The sequence below is a fragment of the Lemur catta genome, chromosome 1 (genome assembly GCF_020740605.2).
Source record: "Lemur catta isolate mLemCat1 chromosome 1, mLemCat1.pri, whole genome shotgun sequence".
In the NCBI taxonomy this organism is placed as follows: Eukaryota; Metazoa; Chordata; class Mammalia; order Primates; family Lemuridae; genus Lemur; species Lemur catta.
In genome coordinates, this window is record NC_059128.1 from 101,511,756 (window position 1) to 101,531,561 (window position 19,806).

The 19,806-nt window shown below is 49.0% G+C and overlaps 2 protein-coding genes across 13 annotated transcripts in view; both read right to left on the reverse strand.

Moving 5' to 3' along the window:
• Window positions 1-9,053, reverse strand: part of GRAMD2A (GRAM domain containing 2A) — a 35,683-nt gene extending 26,630 nt beyond the window's left edge. For 5 of the 7 annotated variants that reach the window (XM_045531053.1, XM_045531045.1, XM_045531004.1 and 2 more), the window contains exon 1: window positions 8,963-9,053. In XM_045531053.1, the coding sequence (XP_045387009.1) occupies window positions 8,963-9,003 (41 nt within the window). In that variant the 5' untranslated portion in view covers window positions 9,004-9,053. Of the gene's footprint in view, window positions 1-7,124; window positions 7,176-8,962 lie in introns of those variants that run through there. The other 2 variants (XM_045531037.1, XM_045531007.1) reach the window with 2 other exon arrangements.
• A 1,289-nt stretch (window positions 9,054-10,342) lies between these two features.
• PKM (pyruvate kinase M1/2) overlaps window positions 10,343-19,806 on the reverse strand; it is a 28,998-nt gene continuing 19,534 nt past the window's right edge. For 4 of the 6 annotated variants that reach the window (XM_045531096.1, XM_045531113.1, XM_045531077.1 and 1 more), the window contains 6 exons: window positions 19,501-19,771; window positions 18,063-18,213; window positions 17,678-17,830; window positions 13,771-13,937; window positions 11,766-11,947; window positions 10,343-11,069 (listed from right to left, as the gene is read on the reverse strand). In XM_045531096.1, the coding sequence (XP_045387052.1) occupies window positions 10,963-11,069; window positions 11,766-11,947; window positions 13,771-13,937; window positions 17,678-17,830; window positions 18,063-18,213; window positions 19,501-19,771 (1,031 nt within the window). In that variant the 3' untranslated portion in view covers window positions 10,343-10,962. Of the gene's footprint in view, window positions 11,070-11,765; window positions 11,948-13,770; window positions 13,938-14,337; window positions 14,505-17,677; window positions 17,831-18,062; window positions 18,214-19,500; window positions 19,772-19,806 lie in introns of all 6 variants that reach the window. The other 2 variants (XM_045531103.1, XM_045531086.1) reach the window with 1 other exon arrangement.

A 19,806-nucleotide genomic window follows, 5' to 3' on the forward strand; every position in this document is an offset into this window, starting at 1 on the left:
GCAATACAGTTATAAAATGTATTTGGGAAAATGATTATATTCATATGACAACAAAAAATAATAAAATATCCAAGAATAAATTTTAAAAATGTAGAAAATCTATGAAAAGAAAATCATAAGCATGTTTTAAATCACATCAAAGAAGACTTGAATAAATGGAGAGATAGATCTTGTTCTTGAGTGGAAAGATTTAAGGAAGCAAATTTATAAATGTAATTCAGTTCCAATAGAGTGTGTGTGTTTGCGCACTCATGAGTGCACGCATGAGAGAAAAAGAAAGAGAAAGTGTGCAAGAAAAATTTGAAAAAGACAAATAATGCAAAGGCTTTGCCCTGCCGATGTCAGAGCAAACTACAAAGATAGAGCAATTAAATAGAGAAGTATTTACTGGTTTAGGAAAGATTTATAGATAAATGGAACATAAGCCACAGTCCAGAAAACGATCTACAGGTATATGAGAATTTAGTATATGATAAAGAAGCTGTTTCAAATAAGTAGAGAAAGAATAGATGTGCAATAAATGGTATTGGGGCAACTGGCTATCTCACACCATTCACAAAAATATATTCCAGGTAGAAAAAACATCTAAATGTTTTCTAAACCTGTAAAGAGCTAGAATAAAATAGAAGAGAATATTTTTAAAATATCAGGAAAGGCTTTTCTAAGCAAGATATAAAACCCAAAACACATAAAAGATTTAACTGTATAAAAATTTTAAATTTTTGTACATCAAAATTTAAACAAAGGATTGGTATTCTTAATACGTAATGAGCTCATCCAAGTCAATAAGAAAAAGGTAAACAATCTAATAGAAAAGTGAGTAAAGAATATGAACAGGAATTCACACGCAAAAAATCTATCTTACCTATCTTATCAGTAAACATTAAAAAAATATAGTGCTCAGTATACCAAGGATGTGGAAAATAGGCATTCTTTATAACCCATAAGACTAAAGACTGAGTTAACCTTTCTGATATATATCAAACGCCTTAAGAAATGCAAATCCTTTAATCCAACAACTTCACTTCAAGAAATTTGATGTTAAGGAAATAGCACAAATGGGGACTCATATGGTTAACAATTATGGGGGGAAAAGTAGAAATACCAAAATAGTATTTTATCAATATAATGGATTCTTCTCCAAGTGACTAAAAGAATAAGACATAGCTCCATGTGCTAATATAGAAAAAAGTCTAAAATGTATTGTTTAAGTGAAAAGTTGGTATAGTGCAGTAAGTATGATATAATCTATTTGTAAAATAAAATTTATACTTGCAGGTATACAATCAACAATAGTCTTTATATCTGGGGGGAGAGCTATGGAGTGATTTTCACCCTTTATATACTATCTATTTTGTTCGAACTTCTAACACGTATGTAATAATTTTTAAATAAAAAACAATAAAGATATTTAAAACTAAAGGTACAAATATCTTCTTTTACTAATTAGATTTCAAAGACTTAAAAGTTAGTATTATCTAATATTGATCAACATATTGGTGAACAGGCAGTCTCACACACGACTGTGTGGCAGAGCAGTATGAGAAAGGTACATAAATTTTATATGTAGGTACCTGCCAGGCCCATAAATTCCATTTCTAATAATCTATTGTTAGGAAATAATTGGACACAAATTTGAATGTATAATAAGAAATGTTTACTAAAGTGTAGGTAGAAGAGGAAAAAAAGGAAATAATATAAATGTCCATCAATAGGGCACAAATTATGGTTTATTCATAGAAGGCTATACATAATCATTAAAATTATATTTATCAACATTTATTATTAAAACATTAAAAATTAGTCTATATTAACATGGAAGGATAGCATTATATAACATTGGAAAAGTATTATATAGAATAGCATGCATAATAAAATATATATAGGAGAATGCACATCAAAATTCCAACAATGTTTTTCTCCATGAATTGGGGTATTACCATGTTTTTTATTTCTTTCTTTACACTTTTCTGTATTTTCTGTATACTTTGCTTGAATTTTATGATCAGAATGAACAAACTATTTTCATTTAGTGAAAAGAATTTTTTTACAAAAAAGAGAAGGCAGGAAAAAATCTTGTTCCAAAGAGACTACAATATCAACTAATAGACACCTCTGAAATGCCAAATTCCAAAAATTTCATTCTTCACTACATGGAAACCTTCAGAATCCAACAGAAAAATAAACCTTGGTTTTAAAAATGAACTTGGCCAAATGCACACGTGATAAAATTGAACAAAAGTAAATACACACACAGGCGCGCATGCGCACACACACACACACACACACACACACACACACACACAGAAATGAGTCCATATAAGACTGGTAAAATCTGACAAAGGTTGAGGATTATATCAATGTCAATTTTCTAGTAGTGACAGTGTTTTATTGCTATGCAGGATGTAACCATTGGGGGAGAGTGGGTGAGGATATATGAGAGCTCTCTGTATTATTTTATAAAATTGCATGTGAGTCCATAATTATCTCAAAATAAAAAGTTTATTTTAAAAAATGAACTTTGTACCTTGAGAAGGAAAATAGAGGAAACTTTTCTCAGACCTGGGGCTGAATCATCACAGAGAGGCCTAATCTCAGATTCTCAAGCCTAGAGGCACTGCAGGGAAAGTACCTTTTGGTGAGCACCTACTGTGTACAAGGCCATTACACAGCTCAAGAACCTTTGAAGTAGGCCAGAGGTGAGTCTGTTTTATAGGTGAACAACTGGAGGCTTAGGGCCAGTAGTAACTCAGCAGTAACTTGTGGAGCAAGGATTTGAACTCAGGTCTGCCTGAAAGCTCAGGCCCTTCCTATAATATGACACTGACTATATAGCTGGGAATGACTTAAAAGGCAAGACAAAACAAAACCAAAAAACCCTTATTCAGTGTTATCCATATCAAGAGGCTTGATGTAAAGAAATAAGAATTTGAATGGACCAAAAAAAGGTAGAGTTGTAATTAGATAAAAGGAATTTCAAAATGTATGTCTATATGTAAGTACCATCTATTGGGCATATCACTGCAGCCTTGACTATTAGAAAGTTCTTTCCAACACCCAAATGGACCTCCTTCTATCTAGTGATCCTTCACCAAGGAACAAACATTTGTTACCATGTTCCATCCTTGATAAAACTGATCTCCACTGCCAGTGTGACCAGTGCAAAGTCTGGGCCATGATCCTCTCTTCTCTTACATCTCTTGAGTGTTATGTTGCAAGATCCATTAGCTTTCCCACTGTCTGCTTTTACCTAAGGCCAGCTGGTTATTTCTAATCCTCCCAAATCTTCCATCATTATGGACCCAAGTTGATATCTAACATAAATCCCATCCCTGGGGAGTCCAGGCAAGGATTGCAGGGTAGGTCTGTGAACCCCTGGAATTTTGGACAAAATTATTAGGTCTGAACAAAAGGGCATGTTTCCGGAAAGAGAACATTCACTTTTATTAGGTTCTCAATGTAGCCTATGACCTCTAAATGATAGAGACTATTCCTTTAATTTAATCATCTCCTCGGAGAAATGGCTAATTCCAGATGTGACACAAGAAATGCACAAATGAGCCTAAAACATCTAATCAGGCAAGAAACCAAGGAAGCTATCAAATACTGGGGTCATGGCACAAGGACTCAGGAGCCAATTTAATGATGGGACAATTTGAACATCAATATAAATGATGTTGGCCAGGTGTGGTGGCTCACTCCTGTAATCCTAGCACTCTGGGAGGCCGAGGCAGGAGGATCAATCGAGGTCAGGAGTTCAAGACCAGCCTGAGCAAGAGTGAGACCCCGTCTCTACTAAAAAATATAAAGAAATTATCTGGACAACTAAAAATATATAGAAAAAATTAGCCAGACATGGTGGCACATGCCTATAGTCCCAGCTACTCAGGAGGCTAAGGCAGAGGATTGCTTAAGCCCAGGAGTTTGAGGTTGCTGTGAGCTAGGCTGACACCATGGCGCTATAGCCCGGGCAACAGAGAGAGACTCTGTCTCAAAAAAAAAAAAAACCATAAATTATGTCTACAATGGACTAAAACATATCAAGTGTGTTTAAATTCATGAGATCATAATAATACAAAAATGACTCATTGGTCACCTTTGGTGGATACTAGGGATACATCCCATGATTTTGAAAACTAGTAAATAAAAGGAAAGAGTCAAGTATTTATTCTGTCTTTCTAGTACTAGCTATGTCTCATGGTAACCAAATAGTTGAAGAGGAGACACTTCCTTTTATAGAAAGATTCCAGCTAATAGAGAATGAAGAAAGACAGAATTAGATTAATACCATTTTTCAATTCCTAATGAAATGTAATAATGAGTCTACATGAAATAATTGTCAATGGCTGCTAACATTCACCAAAGAAAATAACCAGATATTATGTGCTGGTGCTTTTTCTTTGTTTTTCTTTTTTTAAGTGACAGGGTCTTGCTATATTGCCCAGGCTGGCCTCAAACTCCTGGGCTCAAGCAAGCCTCCTGCCTCAGCCTCCCAAGTAGCTGGTACTACAGGCATGTGCCACTGTGCCCGACTTTATTTGCTGTTGGAAGCATATAATACCACCCAAATCCAACCAAGAATCTAGATCCAACTCCCAATTTATAGGAAATACAGGAATCAAAGGAACATTTTAAACAATATCAACAAACTGGAAAATGGTTTTGGGAAAATAATCCAGCTTCTTTAACAAATAATTTGCAAGGAAAAAGAAAAAGAAATGAAAGGGGAACCTATAAATTAAAAGATTATAGATATAGACGTATAGATTCAAAGTGTCAACGCTTTGACTTTAATTAAAGTATAAACCTCATTTGAATCCTTATCAAAATAAATAAATGGTACAAAGACATTTAAGAGACAATGGAGGAAATTTAAATGCTGACTGGCAATCTGATGATTTTTAAGGACTTACTGTCATTTTTTAGGTGTGATAGTGATATTGTAGGAATATTTTTAAAAAGACTTTGTAGGCCGGGCGAGGTGGCTCACTCCTGTAATCCTAGCACTCTGGGAGGCCGAGGTGGGAGGATCGCTCGAAGTCAGGAGTTCAAGACCAGCCTGAGCAAGAGCGAAACCCCATCTCTACTAAAAAAATAGAAAGAAATTATCTGGACAGCTAAAAATACATATAGAAAAAAATTAGCCAGGCATGGTGGCACATGCCTGTAGTCCCAGCTACTGGGGAGGCTGAGGCAGTAGGATTGCTTGAGCCCAGGAGTTTGAGGTTGCTGTGAGCTAGGCTGACGCCACGGCACTCTAGCCCAGGCAACAGAGTGAGACTCCGTCTCGAAAAAAAAAAAAAAAAGACTTTGTCTTTTATAGATACACACTGACATATTTGTGGATAAAATAATAGCTTCAATTTGTTTCAAAATAATCCAGGAGAGAGGGAGAAGGGAGGTATATATGAAACAAGCTTGACCCATGGCTTGGTCATTGTTATAGCTGGGTGTCATAGCTGGGTTATGACACATGCCCCTTATTGCACTTTTCCCCCTTCTTTCATATATGTTTAAATTTTTCCACAATAAAATAGTTAGCAATTAAAAATATAACCATTTTTCAACTTGTTTGGTAACAAAGGAAGCCTAGTATGAATATTAATTCTAAGGTATTGTCACTAGGTTATTTTAAAATAAAATTTCTAGGTAGTCTTTTACAATTCAAAAATTATTTTAAAATAGCATTTTGTGTGGCCCGAGTGATCACTGGCAAGTTTTGAGTAATTCGATGAATTCTAACACATATTAGAAACATCTAAATTTTTTTTTTCTATAGAAGGGAAAAAAAATTCTTATAACCAGTCCCAGTTGTTTGCTCAGGCACACCACCCACACTGCTGCAAGTTGGGTAAGCCAACGAAATGAAATACTGGTAAGATTTTGACAGTGATTTACCATACCATTGATGTGCCATGTCAATACACTAGGAGGAAAAGCAATTCATGTTTTATTTAAATTAATTCTTTATGTGCTCTTTATTTCCAGTTGAAAAAAAAATGTTGCCAGCCAAAACCTAATGTCTGTTTAAAAATTAACAATGTAATTTCTTTTTTTTTTTTTTTTTTTTTTTTTTTTTTGAGACAGAGTCTCACTTTGTTGCCCAGGCTAGAGTGAGTGCCGTGGCATCAGCCTAGCTCACAGCAACCTCAAACTCCTGGGCTTTAAGCGATCCTACTGCCTCAGCCTCCCGAGTAGCTGGGATTACAAGCATGCGCCACCATGCCCGGCTAATTTTTTCTATATATATTTTAGTTGGCCAGATAATTTATTTCTATTTTTAGTAGAGACGGGGTCTCGCTCAGGCTGGTCTTGAACTCCTGACCTCGAGCGATCCACCCGCCTCGGCCTCCCAGAGGGCTAGGATTACAGGCGTGAGCCACCGCGCCCGGCCAACAATGTAATTTCAAACATCACTGATGATACATTAATTTAGAACAAGGCTTTAAAGATCGGTTCAACCACCATAGGTTATTAAAACACTTCTCCATTCCTAAATTATGACCAAGCATTGCTGAAGTAAAAATGCGTAGTTGTGGTGGGGGGGGGGGCGAGGAAGCAGTTTCTCCTGTACAGGCTGATATTATATTCTCGAGAACAATACATTCCTTTTGGAATCTGTGCCGTGACAGACAGGTGCACCTCGAGAAGCGGTTACTTCTTAATCACACAGGAAGCTCCATCCCCAGGGCCCTCTGCCCTCCCCCCCTTCCTTTCCTATATTAGTAAACAGCTGGGGAATTAATCAAAGCTTCAAAGGTTCGTGATAACAGGTGGTGACAGATTGATGCCCTGCAGCTCAGGTGAATAGCAGCACAGTGGCCAAAACTGACTTCATGCCAAACCTGCAGCAGAGATGGCTTCGGAATGGGGGAAAATTATTTTCACTTCTCAGGAAAGGAGAAAAACAAATGTTCGGGTGTTCAGACTCACACTAGACACCAAAGTGGAATGCTGCACCCTTCTCAACTTCATAGGCTTCCCATGGGTAGTCATAGCAAAAGAGAAATTACGGAAAGAAATGAAACACCTTCAGAAATTGAGGAGGAAACACTCTAGTTAGCAGAATCACTGAATGACAGCATGCAGAAGGCCTTTAGAGAGCCACAGTTCAATCTCCTTACCTTGTGGGAGAGCAGGCCCAGGGAGAAGTGACTTGTCTCAAGTCGAAGCAAAATAGGAACAGAGTGAGGCTCTTCACAGCAGTCTGATAAATATGGTATGTGGCACTCAAGGGCCACAGCAACAGCGTACCCAGGGGCAGGGCTGGGTGAAGTCATTCAGGCAGCACTAAGAGCTTCAGCGAGGCCGCTAGCAAAAACCCATCTTGGCTACTGCTGACCCCCCCAGCTCAAGGGTCAGGAGAACATCCCCGGTGGATGAATTAGCACACAGGTCTCTGGTCTGCTCTAAAGCTTTGAGGACTGGCCTAAATTCAGACATCTGAAAACATCCAGCAACATCAAGGCACAAATGGAGCTCGAGCTGCTCTCTCTAGGCTATTAAGAAAATTCTCCTCAGGAGAAGTTGGGAAGGAAGACTTCTCTCTGGTCCCAGCAGAAACTCTGCCTGGAAGCTCAGTAGCTGCCTGTGTACCAGCTTTGCCCTCTGGACCTGCCCGCTTGCCCCAGAGATGCCCACAGAGGCTCCCCTTGACGTCTCTCAAACTACAACCTCAAACCTAAGAGTGTCTAAAGCATGGACTGGACCGGATCCCAGCCTGATCCGAAAACTGTGGAGGGGGCATACTGGCCCCTCACTGAAGAATGGAAGGGACACCCTCTGTGCCACCCCTCTTGGCAATGCCATAAGTCTTTGCTCTGAAAGGAGCCGGACTTCAGAGCCAGCTAGAGGTGCACATGGGGCGAAGACATCACAGATTGTCAGGGATTGTCACAGATTGTCTCATTCTCTAGGAGCCTGACCCCTCTGGAGGTGCACTTTTGAAAGATCATGCATGGGGAGGGTGGGGTAAGCAAAGCAAAGAGGGGAAATGACACCTGGGTAGAGCCCCACCAGTTCCTTTGAGGACAGAGCAGAGGGAGCCCCTAGGGGTCCACACTCTACTGTGTCCAGGCCTGATTTGGGCACAGAGCTCACACATGCACCCTACCTACCCCAGTGCTAGCTAGCCAGGGATGCCAGACTGTCCCCCGGAGCTCAGACTGTGCAGCTTGGGACGGAGAGAGGGGCAAGAATTTACAGCTTCCTCCACTGGCCCTGTCTTCATGCAAATAACCTCACTTCCAGGACCTCAAGCCCTCAAGGAGGAGAAGCCACAATTATTGATGTCACTTGCAAGGCCACCTCCTGTCTGCCCTGCCTCTTTACCCTTTCACCAGCTGCAAGAACTTTTCTTCCTCTCAGGGCGACTTTGGACCAGATCTCGAGGCTTGGAAACCCGCCCCAGCTAGCCCGACCGGGACAGGCCTGGCGCACGGGTGCGGCTGAGTCGTGCCAGGACAGCTCTGCGCTGCCTCCCAGGCACAGCGGGCCGCTACAAGCGCAGATGCGGCTGAGAGAGGAAAGAAACTAATCCTCCAGGGGCCTCGGGGAAGTGCAAGCCTTTGGGCGCGGAGCAATCAGAGCTGCGGTCTATATGGCGGGGAATGAATGAATGAATACATGAATGAATGAACAGCGATGGTGGCGGGGAGTTGGGGGGACCACGGGAGGTGTCCCGAGGAGGGTGCCCTCCACTGCGCCAATGCCGGCGAGACCGTCTCTCATCCCCTAGACTCGGAGCGCGGACTCAGCCCGGACACCCCGTGCCAGCACGAACGGCCCAGCCTCGGAGGCGCCCGGGCGGCGCAGCGCGGCTCGGCCCCCAGCCCGCGTTCCGGCGGCCGGGAAGTGCCTGCTCCGCGGGCAGAGTGCGCCGAACCCCTGCGGCCCCGGAGCCGCCTGCCCCTCGCGGCAGCGACCCCGAACACGGCCCCGGGTCCGGGCCCTGGCCCCTTACCTGCCCGCCTCAGCGGCCTCGCTCCGGCTCAGAGCGGTCATCGCAGCGCCTGCACCTAGCGCGGAGGACCGCGCGTCCCGGCAGCGCACAGCCCGACCCCGCCCGGGAGCGCCCGCCTAGGAGCGCCCACCCATTGGCTGCTCGCGGGACTGGGCCCGCCCCCTCTCTCTCATTGGCTGCTCGCGGGACGGGCCCGCCCCCTTCCCGCCCCCGGCTCCCGGCCCCCAGCCGGAGCGCACAGGTGGGGCACACACTTGGCGCAGCGCAGATCTCGGTCCCCCAGACTGGAAGGTCCCGGAAGCCAGGGCCTGGGCTGGCACCTCCTGTCCCTCAAATCGAGGGTCTTGTGTCCCCTCCAGGCTCTTCTGTCCTCCTAGTCTAGGAGCTTGGTGCCCCCTGCAGGAGCCGACTCCCACCCACTCCCAACCTTGAGCTCCAGGCTGTGTCAATTTCATCAGAGAAGTGAGGGTGAAAAGTAGGGGATTTTGAACATGCTGGTCAGGACAGCCAGGTCACCAGCAGGGGCCCCGGAGCCAGGATGCTCTCAGGCACTTTTACCGGAGCTGTTCACTTTACTGTAGTCTCCCCAAGGAAATATGCTTTTGGAGGAATCTGCAGAAGGACTGAAGGCGGCTAGAAATTAAGGGGAGGCCGCACAGGCAGAAGAGCTCAGGGTGTGACAACGAACTAGGCTGAACTGGGCAGCAAGTATGGGCCCAAAGATCCTATTCTCCAATTTGCCCGGCCTGCAGGCTCTCTTTTCTCCTATCCCCACCAGGTCACTTGGTCCTTGGGAGTGGTTGATTAGGAGGGAGGGAGGGCACAGGCCAGATTTGGTCCCATTCCCAACCCTCTCCCACACTGCCTTGGCCCTGCTGTCATGGAGGGAGGTAACTGGCAAACGGGGGTGGGGGGGATATCCAAGGGGAGCCTGGGTCCACAACCATTTTGGCACCTGGGAGCAGAGCCCAGCCTTAAGTGCCCAGAGCAGGGGCTCTTCCTACAGCTCCTGTAAAGGATCCCTATTGCAGGGAGACCAAAGGGGATGGGCCAGGGCCAGGGCCAGTTTACTCCTTGAATTTACCCACCAGAACAAGAGTGAGGAGAGGCCCTTGTCCCTGCCCTCTCCTGTCTCCCGTCCATATAAGCCATTAAAATCTCCCCAGCTGCCCCACCTCCCGAGAGTGCTGAAGCGGTAACCTATACCCTCAAGATAGCCAGCTACTGCTCCCCCAGCACCTCTGCACTGGGGAGGTGGACAGGATGTCAGGCAAGCTGGCAACACCATAGCACCACCGTGAGGTATGAGGCAGTTTCACGCTGCTGAGGGCAGGGGTTCAACCACCTCCCCCGTCCCCAGCAGAAAAGAGAGGAAACAGGTGTCAGCTGTTGTTTATTGACATACAGGTAGGCTCTATAGCAACAGGCCTGGAGGCAGCTGCAGTAGTAGGGAAAATGGAAGGCGAGGGTGGAGTTTGTCTGCAGCAACAGGTGAGTGGAGTGCAGGACAGAAGAGCACAGTGCACAAGGGAGGCCGTGGGGTTGGGGAAGCAAGTAAGAGCCAGGGCCAGAGTCTGCTTAAACTGGAACCACTGCTCCACGCCCTAAGGCCCCTAACTCTTACTGGCTGTCTCCTAACCCTAGGCCAGGGTTGGGAGTTCTCTGGGCATCCATTTTCTACAGGAACCAAACCAGGTACACAAAGGAGAGGGAGCTGTTGCCCTCTTGCCATAGGCTCTGGGGGCCTCCAGTCTTGCATTCCTCCTTTGTCCCTTGCTTGGGTGGGGCCACATGATGGGCAAGCCAGGCTCTGGGCTATCCCACGTGAGCAGGGTCTACAAACAGCCATGTTTCACAGCGGCATTAATCTTCTCCCTGGTGTCCCAGCCCACCAGTGCCACACTACAGCCCAGAGTGAGCTCTACAAGCATTGCTGGCCTAAATGGACAGGTCAGGGGAAGGGGATGGGACAGGGGCTGGAGGAGGGGCTCTGGGGTCCATCACGGCACAGGCACTACACGCATGGTGTTGGTAAAGCCGGAGCCAGGGCGCCACCCAGTCAGCACAATGACCACATCTCCCTTCTTGAAGAAGCCTCGAGCCTTGCCTGGAGGAAAAAAAGAGGTTGGTGAGTAAAAGCCAAGCCAGGCAGGTCCACACCAGGGCGGCTGCCCTACACCAGGGCCCTGCCAGAGGCAGGGAGCATGGCTGGCTGACCATTCCTTCCTCCACCACCAGGTGGCGCCAACCTCACACCCCAAGCAAAGGGGAGAAGGGAGGTCCAGGGATTTCCTTATCACTCAACTGGCAGAATTGACAGGGACCTTTGGATATCATTCACTTTATTCCCTGGAGTGGAGAGACTTGCCCAAGGTCAGAACTAGCTGCTTCCTCTTAGCCCGAGACATCCTACCTTATACAGGGACAAAGGCCACATCAGTACTTAATCTGCTTTTGCCACCCCCCACAGTGCAGAAGTTCTAGCCAATTTTATTTTTTAAAAAACTGAACAAACAAAACCTCAGTAATGAGCAGATGCCAAAGAATAGACAATTTTGCTTTGGGCCCCAGACTGGAAGAGTGAGGAGAGGGACTGAGTTGCTCAGCCCTACTCAAAGGCTCCTCTTTGCTCTGGGGTTCAGCTGGGACCGCAGGGAGGGTGAGGAGTCATCAGCTGGGCCTCTTGCCCCCTTAGGATCTAAATGTTCCCTTTTCTGTTCCCCAAACTTTCAGGGCCCAGGAGAGGCCAGTGCTCAAGCACCCCCACACCTCCAGGCTCTAGCCCTTGCTCCCAACCACGCACCAACATTCATGGCGAAGTTCACCCGGAGGTCCACGTCCTCAGCCCAGGCCTCCTGGACCGCGTCCTTGCACAGCACAGGGAAGATGCCACGGTACAGGTGGGCCTGGCGAGCTGTCTGGGGATTCCGCGTCACAGCAATGATGGGGGCACGTGGGCGGTATCTGGCCACCTGGTGGGCAGACCTGCGATGGGATGGGGACAGGCAGAAGAGACCATTACACAGGGTCCCAGGGGCCTCCCAGGAAGTACCTCAGGGCCTTCAGCAACGGTTCACCCTCTCTAATCCCACTCGCTATGCCAGTCTGAAGGCTCTCGCCACTTTAAACATCTGCTCCCTGGGACCCTTCTGAGAGCAGGGAGCTGCCTCCCAGGGCTGGGGCAGCCCCTCATCCTGTATCCTCTACAGCACTGCTATGCTACCATTTGCCCTCTACCCCTTCCCACAGGCCAGGGCCTCAGGATCAGCCCGACCCGGCATGGCCAGTCTTACTCACTCACCCCACATGGCCCTTGGCTGGCAGAACCCTGCTCACACCCTGAACTCTGGCACAGAGGCAGCCCAACCTCACCAGCACCCATTCCTCTGCTGCCAGTGACAGCTACAAGCCAAGCAGCATGTGAATAGCACCTGACTCCTGACATCTGGAGAGGACAGCAGCAGAACTGACCGGCCTCCTGGGAGTCTACACACTTCTCTACTATTGTGCCCTTTCCCCACCCGACGTGGAGTCTCCAGGTCCCTGGAACAGCCCCGGTAACTGAGCTCTAGAGCCCCAGAATCAAACCTGAGTATCTACATGAGGCCTGGAAATCTAGGTGCTACTCAGGAGGCAAGAATGGGAGATGGGAGTAGTGGCATGAGAGCAGCTCTGGTTGTCAAGGTTCCTCTTGAAGGCAGGGGACCCTTTGAAGCCCCTCTGCCAGGTGTTTCCTTGAACACTGACACGGAACATTTGCAGTTGCAGATGTGTCTCGAGAGTTAGGGAGGGGCTTGCAGAAGGAACTGGGTCCCAGAAAGCAAGCTATCAGGACACTCAACAGGTGTCAGGGAAACGTAAGACACATCACAGTAGAGAATGCCCTTGCACTTCAGGCTTGGCCTCCATACAAGGCCTTCAGAGGGAACAGTTGCTGAAGTCAGGACTAGAGGAGTGAAATCCCAGAAGACTAGAGTTAAAAATAGCCAAATAGCTATGGCTGGACCTTTTTATAAAGGTCAACCCTAATGGCTGGGACCTTTTTACAAAGGTCAACCCTGATGGTTAAAGCCGTTTAGCCAAGAGTGGCAGGCTCGAGCCCTCTGCGGAGGGCACCTGCACAGAGCCGTGTCCTGGTTCTCAGGGCAGTGCCCTTCCTGCTCTTCTCCACCCTTGTCTCTGCCAGGAAACCTTCCCCACCCTGTGGGCAGGAACGAGCAACACACTCCCAGACTGGAAGACGGAGGGACGTTAACCCAATGTCCCGGGCTGTGAAGGATCCCAAGCACAGGCCAAGGCCAGTCCTCAGCCCCGCTGCCCCACCCCACGGGATGCCAGCAAGGCAGCACCACGACATTTCTGGGCTGGAATGTGCCTGTCTTCAGGGCTCAAAGACAGATGGGGACCAGCGCATCAAATGGGGGCACGGTGAAACTGCATTTTTAAAAAGCACACAGTAAGGGGGATATGTAGAAATGGTTGGTTTTTGCTATTTTAGAGGACCAGCTTTTAAATACCAACCATTTATAGCCAGCCTATCCATTGTTATGCGCAAGTCTCCAGGGTAAACTTGCTTTTGATTCGAATGCTGCCTGGAGTGCTTCGGTCCCAGGAGGGGGCTCTGCTCACTCTCAGATCCTGGCCTTAGGGGACAGGGGAACTCCTTCCTGTAGGGTCCGGGTGGCAGGCAGAGGGGTCTTACCTTGGCTCAGCACCATCTGAGCATTGTTTAATGCACTGCTTCCCAGGACCCCCAAGGAGAGGTGCCACCAAGCAGGGCATCCCCAGGAGCCACTGCCGCCTCCTACCTGCCAGACTTGGTGAGGACGATTATGGCCCCACTGCAGCACTTGAAGGAGGCCTCCACGGCGCCCACGGCGGCGGCTTCTGTGGGGTCGCTGGTAATGGGCGCCAGGCGGCGGAGCTCCTCAAATAATTGCAAGTGGTAGATGGCGGCCTCTGCCTCTCGGGCAATCTAGGGGAGCAACATCCGTCCAGAGGGACGAGAGGGGGACAGAGCTTTGTCACAAGTGGAAAGGGAGTGGAAGAGTCACAAGGACAGCTGGTGAGGAACATGTCCCTGAGGACAGAGGCCAAGAGGAGCCCAGTCTCTGGAGACGCTGAGCTGAGCCGAGCCAACATTGAGACTCCACAGAACCAGTCCCTCACCAGGAGCCTGTGACATCCACTGCGCCTACTGAGCCAAAGGACCCTTTGGTCCTGCCCTGTCATGACCTTCCTGGCTGTCTTCCTGCAGATGAGAAGAGGCTCCGAGCCCAGGCCCAGGCGCACGGCTGCACGTGGCCGTCTTTCCCTAGCGCAGCCGGATCAAGAAGCTGGTTATCCTACAGTGTTACCTGCCCTCAGGGCCCTACCTGCCAGACTCCGTCAGAACTATCAAAGCTGCCGCTAAACACTTATAAGAAGCCTCCACGCTGCCCATGGCCATGGCTTCCATGAGGTCTGTGGAGTGACTGGAGGCGCGCACCAGTTCTTCAAACAGCTTGCAGTGGAACATGGCCGCCTCAGCCTCACGAGCTATCTGTAAGGTTCAGGGGAAGGGGAGGCAAGGAAGAGGGGAGGAGGAGAAGAAACGACAGAGACAACACATGGGAAGACAGAAGGGGGAATTAATCAGAGAGGAAGGTACTCTTAGGTTAATTGGCTAAATCTGTCCTTGAGGCAGATGCAGAGGTCGGGTGATGAAAGTCCAACTGCCCCGCCGCTATCTCCCCTCCAATACAGGGGAGATTCATTCTTCCATTCTGGAAGGATTTTTTTTTTTTTGAGTGGGGCGGAGGGAGATGATGTGGCAGTAGGCTCTAGCACCCTGGCATGGAAACATGCCCAGGCTGGGCCCGTACCACTCCCTGGCAGAGGACTTGGACATGCTGCCTCATGACACAGCTTACGGGAAGGGACAGGTCCTCCCTCCTCACATGGCTGTCTGGTTACGGCAGGGCCCCCTGCCCAGCTTCCGTGCACGTACAGAACGAGCGCTAGCCTGGCTTCAGGCATGGGGGATGCTCCAAGCCTTTCTGACGGTCTGCCATGCAAATGGGTTGTGCAGCACTGGAAAGCTGGGTTCAAGGCCAAGGCTATGTGGGTGTGACTGAGTTCTAAGCAAGAGAATGGACAACTTTGGCCAACTTGTGGGGGGCACATTGGACAGCCATGTGAAGAGACAGATGCCTGTGGAAGCATGCAGATATGTTAACAAGACATCTGATTACAATCTAATGATTAAAACAGTCATGAGAAAGCCACCAAGCTATTTACAGGCTCAGGTGAGACCAAGAATCAGAAAGAAAATTTTATCGAGGATTATAGTGCAGTCATCAGCATCGTGCTGAATGATGGGTGAGGGAGGAATCAGTAGTCAGCTCATAATTTGAGAGCGTAAGCAGATGTGTGGCAAGACGGACTAGGTTAAAGGCATTCTTTCTGTAAGAAGAATGAAAAGCATGCAGCCCGAAGGACAGGGGAGAGGAATGGGAGACAGGACCATACCTGGTACTGCTCTCAGTTACGGGTCATGAACTACATTAGTTAGACACGGGAGAAGGCAGTGAATGGTTAAGAGGAGAAGCTGTCGGCCAGTGTTAACTGGTGACACAGAAGGGAGAGGCCTGAGCCGCCTGGAGGGGCAGCTACAGCCTGGCTCAGACCCCATAACTTATCTTCCCGAGCAGCGCCATGCAATCCAAGCCTTGCAGTTCTAAGGTGTCTGTTCATAGGAAAGACTGGGGTATATAGAGGAAACAACATGGAATTCAGAACCTAGAGCCTGAATCTTAGTCTCTGACCCCACTACAGGCCCCAAATGGAGACCTGCCCTCATATCTCCTGCTAGACAGAGCAGGACGCTGCGGGACAGAAGACTGGCTTTGGAGTCAGCAGACCTAGATTCAAACCCAGGCTTCACTGGCACGTAACCCTCACCTATAAATCGAAGTAAAGAGTTATGAAGATTACATCAATGTACACAGGGACTTATCAAACATTTGATAATAATAGCAGTAAATGTTTAATGCTAAGGCTATAAGTATTTCTTATCTAATCTATTTTACAGATAAGGTCTTGAGAGGTCAAATGACTTGCCCAAAGATATATAAGTCCTCACATTCTATGTGGTTTCCTGGTTTAGGTCAAGGTCAGCATCCCTCCCACCTCTGAGGTCACAAGGTCATATAACCAAGCAAGAGAATTAGAGGGGATGTGTGGAGAGGCATCCCGTAAAGGCAGCCACTCTAGAGGTGACTGGTTCAAGGTATACCGTCGTCTCCTGGGAGAGAAAAAGCACCTTCCTGCCAGGGGCAGTTGGGAGACTGTGCCAAGAGTACCTAAGCATCAAAACAGCAATCATATCGCACAAACTGCATGATGTGACAGCCAGGGTCAGGCCACACAAATGTCCCTGGGAAAGAGATCGGTCTCTACAGATTTCAATATGGAGAAATCCACCAAGGATGTGGACAACAGCCTAGAAGACACCTTTAGCCAAGTATGAACTCAGTTCACCACTGAGAAAGTGTTTAATATAAATGACACGTCTTCTCTGGAAGCTGTTTAAACTCGATAATAGGAAACATAAAAGGAAAGGAAGATACTAGTCTGAGGTTTGTTTGTTTTAAATGTGGAGGCTTGTGAGGGCTGGGGTCACTCAAAAGGCAGGAGAGGTCCCTGACTGGCTGGAACAGGAGGAGGAAGGCTAAAGAACCATCTCTGGATAGAGGGCAAGTTCACTGAGCAACACATTATAGAGACTGACCTAGGGCTACTGGGAGAGAGCTCATTCATAGCACTCATTTTACCTGGCCTGAGTGACCCTGATACCTGGTCCCTAAGTTGAGCTCTGGAGCAGAAATGGACAGGGCAGAGGAACAGAGCCTCCAACCTGAGCAGCGGCCAGGCAGTGGGCCACGGCCCAGCTGGGAGAGTCTGAAGAACTCACTCCCAGGGGAGTAAGAAGAGAAGGAGCCTCTGTGACTCTCCAGATGCTCAGTCCAAGGCCCGCTGGGGTCAGCCACCCTTCCACCTGTCTCTATTTGTGGCTCTGCCACCAGTCACTTAACCCCACTTTTTGGCCTGGGGTGAGCACAGCAGCTGCAGCAACACTGCAAAGCAGGTCCCTCTGCAGGCACCATGCAAGGCCAGCTCAGGGTCAGCTCAGTGCAGGCAACAGCCTCCAGGGCAAGTCCACAGCAGTCCCGGGGTGGGGAACACCTGTCTGTGGGATGGGTGGGGAATCGAATTGGAAGCCAAACAGAGAGGACAGTGGGGAGCAGGAGCCCTCGCCCTTTTGTGCTCAAAACGTCTCACTGTCCAGAGGAAGAGGTACAAGGCATCCTTTGACTGCATAAGTACCCCGGGACTTAAGCCAAAGGAAGGACTCATAACCTTGAGGCTAGAAGTGAACTGTGTCATGTCTGATGAAGGCAGATGCCTCCAGAGCAGAAGGAAATAGGGGAAGGAGTGTGGGCAGGGAAGGAGCGTGGGAGAGAGGGAGTGTGGGCAGGGAAGGAGTGTGGGAGGGAAGGAGTGTGGGAGGGAAGGAGTGTGGGCAGGGAAGGCAGAACAGAAAAAAACCAAGAGACACTCCACCCCCACACACCTCGTCACTCTTGTGGCCGTGACTTGGGGGACAAGGAAAGGCCGTGGGTAGAGCTTGCCTCCACCCCAGCACCAGCCGGAAGCCCAGGGGCAGGAACTCACCAGGTGCTGCATGCGAACAGCTTCCAGAGGGTAGTCCCCCTTGGCTGTTTCTCCAGACAGCATGATGCAGTCGGCTCCATCCAGGACTGCATTGGCCACGTCACTGCCCTCAGCCCGGGTGGGGCGGGGCTTCTTGATCATGCTCTCCAGCATCTGGGAGGGGACAGGGCATTAGTGAGCAGTGGCCTGGGCTCTTCAGAGACAAACAAGTGCAAGCTGATGCTCTGGATGGTGTGTAGGTGCAGAGCACGGCTCTGTATAGGTGCATGGGGGGCAGGGGATGTGCGTTTGCATGTTACGTGGGCCAGGGTCCATGGGAAAGGATCAAGTAGCCTCCGGTGCAAGCTCGTGAGTGTGCGAGGAGAACGCAGGGAGGGGCACATACCTGCGTGGCACAGATGACAGGCTTCCCAGCTCGGTTGCACCGCCCAATCATCATCTTCTGGGCAAGGAAGACCTTCTCTGCAGGAATCTCGATGCCCAGATCACCACGAGCCACCATGATCCCATCGCTGGCCTCCAGGATCTCGTCAAACCTGAGAGGGAAGGTGGGGAAGAGTGAGGGGTTACGTAGAACACGGCCCTGAAGTACAGTGATGAATAGGAAGTTCCCCTGGGATTTCCTGACTTAGACGTCCTTGTACCATCCGTGATATCACCATGGTGTGTGGCAGGGCACCCAGCTACCTTAACCCAGGGTGGTGGACACTGCATTGAGGGGAAGATGTGGGGAGGGCAAGGCCTCTTCCAAAGTCCCACGGGCTCATCTCCTCCCCCCCTAAGGTGTCTCTCTGTAATCTCCACTCTCCAAACAGCACTTCCAAGGAAGAAAGGGAACCCAGGGCCTGCTGATTGCTTCCGACACAAAGATCCACGGCCCCATCTAGTCAAGGACACTGGAGGTTGCCCCTCGAGGGGGCCCACTCCGACTTGCTGAAGGCAAGAGGGAATGTGGCTCTGCCTGGCCTGGGGCCAAGGTCAGTTAGCACTCATGGCTTATCAGAATGGCGAAGGGGAGGACCCCAAATTGTCTGGAACAAAGGACATGTACACAAAGCTAAAGACAGTAAGGCCACAGCGGTGGGTACACAGGGTTGCTCCCCCCACCCCCCACCCCAAGCACACTCCTAACCCACACGAGTAGGTCTGAGGTTTTAGCAGTGCTCAGTTCTCCCAATAGCAGGGGCAAAGAGGAACAGATGTCACTAGCTGGCCATACTCATATGGCTCTACCTCAGGAGCACTGGGGTGATGGGCAAGCTGAGCTGCAGAACCACAGGCCTTCCTCTGGGAAGCTGGAAGGACCATACCAGAGTTAGCCCAATCACTGAGCCAGCTGCTCAGTGAAGACCAAGAGGCCACAGCTTCAGCATAGACACCAGGCCCAGAGCCCGAGCTTCCACATGGCTCCCCAGTGAGGGCCAAAAAGATCCTCTTCCTACAGGTCTGCTCTGCTGTCTTCCTTCCCCATGGTCCCCCATTCCAAACACTGGCAGTGTTCCTGATCAGTGGCAGAGCACGATGGCCCCAATCCTGTGAGCAGTGACCCTGACCCTGTCCTCTGCAACATTGGTCCCCAAGCCCAGGGAACAATGTTAGCTGCTGACATCTCAGTCACCTGGGAAGCTTTTTCTTGTTTTTGTTTTTAAAATACCAATGCCTTCCACCCTAGTAAGATATTCTGATTCCGGGGGTCGGGAACAGGCTTGGGAGCCTGCATGCTGATGGGCAGGTGCCAGGTTTGGGAACCAGGTACTCCCAGGTTACACCTCGCCCTTCAGAGTGCTGGGCTGGGGCTGGGGCAGGGATGACGGGGGACTCACCTCCGAACTCCCTCGTGATTCTCGATTTTGCTGATTATCTTGATGTTCTTTCCTTTCTCTCCCAGGACCTTCCTAACCTCATGGACATCGGCCGCCTTGCGGATGAAAGATGCAAACACCATGTCCACATCCTGCTCTACCCCAAATTTCAGGTCCTGGATGTCCTTTTCTGACACGGCAGGCAGGTCCACAGCAGCCCCGGGAAGGTTCACACCCTTCTTGCTGCCCAAACTGCCACCGTTTTCCACCTCCGTCACCAGGAAGTCAGCACCTGTGTGAAAAGGAGGCGGTCGTGGAGGCGGAGCA